We start from the raw sequence: 3,649 nt of genomic DNA, 5'->3' as shown, positions 1-3,649 counted from the left end.
TTTTCAGAATTTACTAATTCTTCTTCTATTTGAAATCCTTGTTCCATAATATTATTTTCTTGAGCCATTTTTAATTGTTTAAAAAGCATTGTAACTTCTTCTAATTTTTCTTCAATATTCATAATTTTAATGGTGGTTTTACTTTTAAGTCTGTTATGTTGATTATATTTTGAAATTTTTCTTCTTTGGGATTCTCTTTTTCCTTATTTCTTTGAAATTTTATGGATACTAATATTTCTTCAAGCATATCTACTATAGAATTTAATTGTGGGTTAAAAGTATGATGAAGATGTGGGGAATCATTTCCATGGTAGCATTTTTTAGAAATTCCATGTGAAAAATAAGTTTTTTCAGGTTTTTGAAGTCCTTCAATAAAACTTATAGTAAAATAAAGATTTTGAGAAAAATCATTTTGTATTGATTTTAAGAATTCAGTGTCATTACAATTAACATTGGTTAAAATCATTAATTTTTATCTATTAGTTTTGATAATTTAATTATTTCTTCTTTTAAATCTTCTAATTTACTTTTTTCCATTAGGTGACGCTTTTCTATGTGAAGAGTTACGGTTTTAAGTTAAAAGTGTAGTTTTAGAATGAGTGGTCTAAATTTTGCCACGTAAGCACATCTTTAAAACAACATTTTTACTATATATTTCTCCTCTTAACAATTACCTTTTACCTGGATCCTAAAGTATAATCGGAGTTTTTTTTATTTCTCCAATACCAAATATTTTTAATGAAATCAAATGTCAACGGAATATACTGTTTTTATTTTAATTTTTTTGTCAATGTGTCACTCTTATTAAAGGTTAAGTTAAAAAACAAATTATCAACGAAATAAAAATATTATATTAAATTAATCTAGATTTTCAGTCTAATTAAGGGTGACAAAGTAGAGAGTCGTCTCGTTCTGCCTCATCCTACTAAAGTCTCGCTACCAAATGAAATGAATTTAAAGTGTTAGCCTATTTTATTTTTATAGCGGATTAGTAGATTAGAAGCTTGTTCAAACAAAATTTTAATAAAAAATTAATAAAATTAACTGAAATTGATGTAAAATAATAATAAAAAATAATTAAATTACTATATAATTTTTTTACTATTCTCTTAAAATTTTAATTTTAATAGAATTGTTTAAGACAATACCAATCAATAAAATTATTTTTATTTTAAGAAATAATTCACATAATTTGAATATATATATGAAAATATAAAATAAAATAAAATAAATAAAGTTAATAACAAAAAGAAGAATAAAAAAATATATTTTAAAATTATATAATTTTTAATTTTTGTAGTACTAATAATTTTTTTATTAAAAGAAAGATAAAATAACCTTTGGTCACACGAGCCGATCCACCCAACCTACAAAAACCTGCGAATTTGGTGGATTTTTTGAATTTCACCGACTCCTAATCTGACCGACTCTTTCGGTGGGTTCAGCGGGTCGATCCGAAAGCAACAGATTCTACCCGTTTTTGACACTTGTATTTGATTGAAAAAAGAAAAGAGAGAGAGAGAGAGAAGGCCCTTTTATAAAAATAGGCTCTACGGTTGGGCTTTGTTTCATTGGTACCAACTAACAAGCACCCAAAAACACATAAGTGCATTTAGACCCTTAAAACGAAACTTGCACTTTCATTAGGCACGCAAGACACGTAAAACTGAAAGAGAAATATTATTTAACCAATAATTTATTAATTTTTCAACTATTATAATCTAACAATTAATTATAACTACCTTTTATTTTATAACGATTTTAAGTGTATTAATATCATATTTTCGCTTTCTATTTTTTTAATTTTTAAATAAATAAAATAAGTATAATATTTATGATATAGACATGATCCAAAAAAATATGTTTTTCTCTTGTCTTATATATCTTGGCTGTAGAAAGAACGAGATCTTTGTACACATATCTCGTCTTTACAGAATGATATTTCTGCATCTTGAATCGTATCTCCAAAATGCAAGTATAAATGGGTTGTTAATCATTTTTATTTTTGTGGTAACTTGAACACTTTTGAGTTAGATCTTGTTTAATGTTTATGTTTGGATATTTCATATAAAGATTTTTTTATTTATCAATTATATTTAGATAAAAGAAAATAAAAATACTTTTGTATTTATTTATTATGTGAAAAATATTTTATTTTTAAGAAAAAAACCTTTTAAAAAAATATGTAAATTGTAATTTTTTTAAAAAGATAATTTTTTTATTTTTCTAATAATTTTATTTTTACTATTAAAAATTTGTCAAATAAATTAAAAATATTTTTTAATTAAAAGAGATCTTTTTTATCGATTTAATAGCGTCTAAACAAACACTTTTAAACACAACTTTTTTATTTTTACTTTTTTGGTTAATTTCATGAGACAACAAAATAACCAAATGATAATCAATAAAGTCTTAAATATGGAGCTAGTAAGTTCACACTGCAACTTTTAGTTTATAATCCAAAAGAGAGAGGAAAACAAAAGTAGATTCTTGTCAAAAGCCATGGAAATGATGACTGATGAAATATACAAATGGCAGAGATGATGATAATTGATAAAGGGACCTACCAAATTAATTAATTAATTAATTAAAATTTCCAAACATGACATGCCATATACAAAAGTCCAAAGTTGGCCGTCTCCTTCATCTCTTCGCTTGGAAAATTCCTTATATATAAAAAACTAAGCATTAATGTAATATATATGAGTTTTAAACCAAAGAAAATTTCATAACAAATGAAATCTTAGCTTCGAAATTGATGATGTATATGCCAACCCTTTTCTTTGTTTTCCTTTACACTCATATGCATACTTTCATACTCAAATATTAACATAGTCATATGTTATTAGAGTCTAGAATCTTAGCTTAATTAAGTAGTAGCATGTTGGGTTAAGTTGTTAGCTGCAACTTCTTTTCTTCTTCTTCTTCTTGATTAAGTTGGTAATTACAATCAACAAATGGATGAAATTCAGAGGGAAAAAGTCTATGTTGGTGTTGGAATTGATGTGCAAGATGGATTCAAGGTTTTGAATTGGGTTCTCAAGAATTGGAACAATAATAATTCTCATCCAATTTCTATTGTTATTCTCCATGTTGCTCACAACTTCTCCAATGATTATGTTTCTACACCATGTAAGTTATTTTGAGCTTTTTTCCTTGAAGTTTTTTCTTTTCTTTTCTTTAGTTTTCTCTGTATTTCAAGTGGGATTCTCTTAAATTTTGTGATGATTCTGTTTAATTTGCAGTTGGGAAACTTCCAGCAAGATCTGTGAATGAAGAGAAGCTTGAAGTTCTAAAGAAGTATGAAGAAGATAAAATCAAGAAGCTCTTTTCCAAGTATATTGCTTATTGTGATAAAGCCAAGGTTTGTGTGTGGAAAAAAAAAAAATAGTACTTGAATTATTGAATACATAAACATAACTCAATTGCTCTCAAATTTTCTAATATTTTTTTAAAATATATTTTTAGGTGCCGGCAGAAATTCTTCAAGTTGAGAAAGTTGATGAACCTATCCATCAAAAGCGCATCCTAGATTTGATCTTTAGCCTTGGAATTACCAAATTGGTCATTGGCTTTTCATTCATGAAGCCCTCCTTGTAATCTTTCATTTAATTATTTTTTTTATTTTCCATTAAATATTTTCTCTCTC

General features: G+C 25.7%; 1 protein-coding gene across 1 annotated transcript in view; it reads left to right on the top strand.

The window, feature by feature from the left end:
• The first annotated feature begins 2,737 nt into the window (after positions 1 to 2,737).
• The window catches only part of LOC107487250 (putative U-box domain-containing protein 50), a 4,736-nt gene continuing 3,824 nt past the window's right edge, over positions 2,738 to 3,649 (top strand). Inside the window, exons 1-3 of the mRNA XM_016107864.3 lie at positions 2,738 to 3,132; positions 3,246 to 3,364; positions 3,469 to 3,596. Coding sequence (XP_015963350.1) covers positions 2,958 to 3,132; positions 3,246 to 3,364; positions 3,469 to 3,596 — 422 coding nt within the window. The 5' untranslated portion in view covers positions 2,738 to 2,957. The remainder of the gene's footprint in view (positions 3,133 to 3,245; positions 3,365 to 3,468; positions 3,597 to 3,649) is intronic.

This window comes from Arachis duranensis, chromosome 5 (genome assembly GCF_000817695.3).
Source record: "Arachis duranensis cultivar V14167 chromosome 5, aradu.V14167.gnm2.J7QH, whole genome shotgun sequence".
In the NCBI taxonomy this organism is placed as follows: domain Eukaryota; kingdom Viridiplantae; phylum Streptophyta; class Magnoliopsida; order Fabales; family Fabaceae; genus Arachis; species Arachis duranensis.
This window is presented reverse-complemented; position numbering and strand designations above follow the sequence as displayed.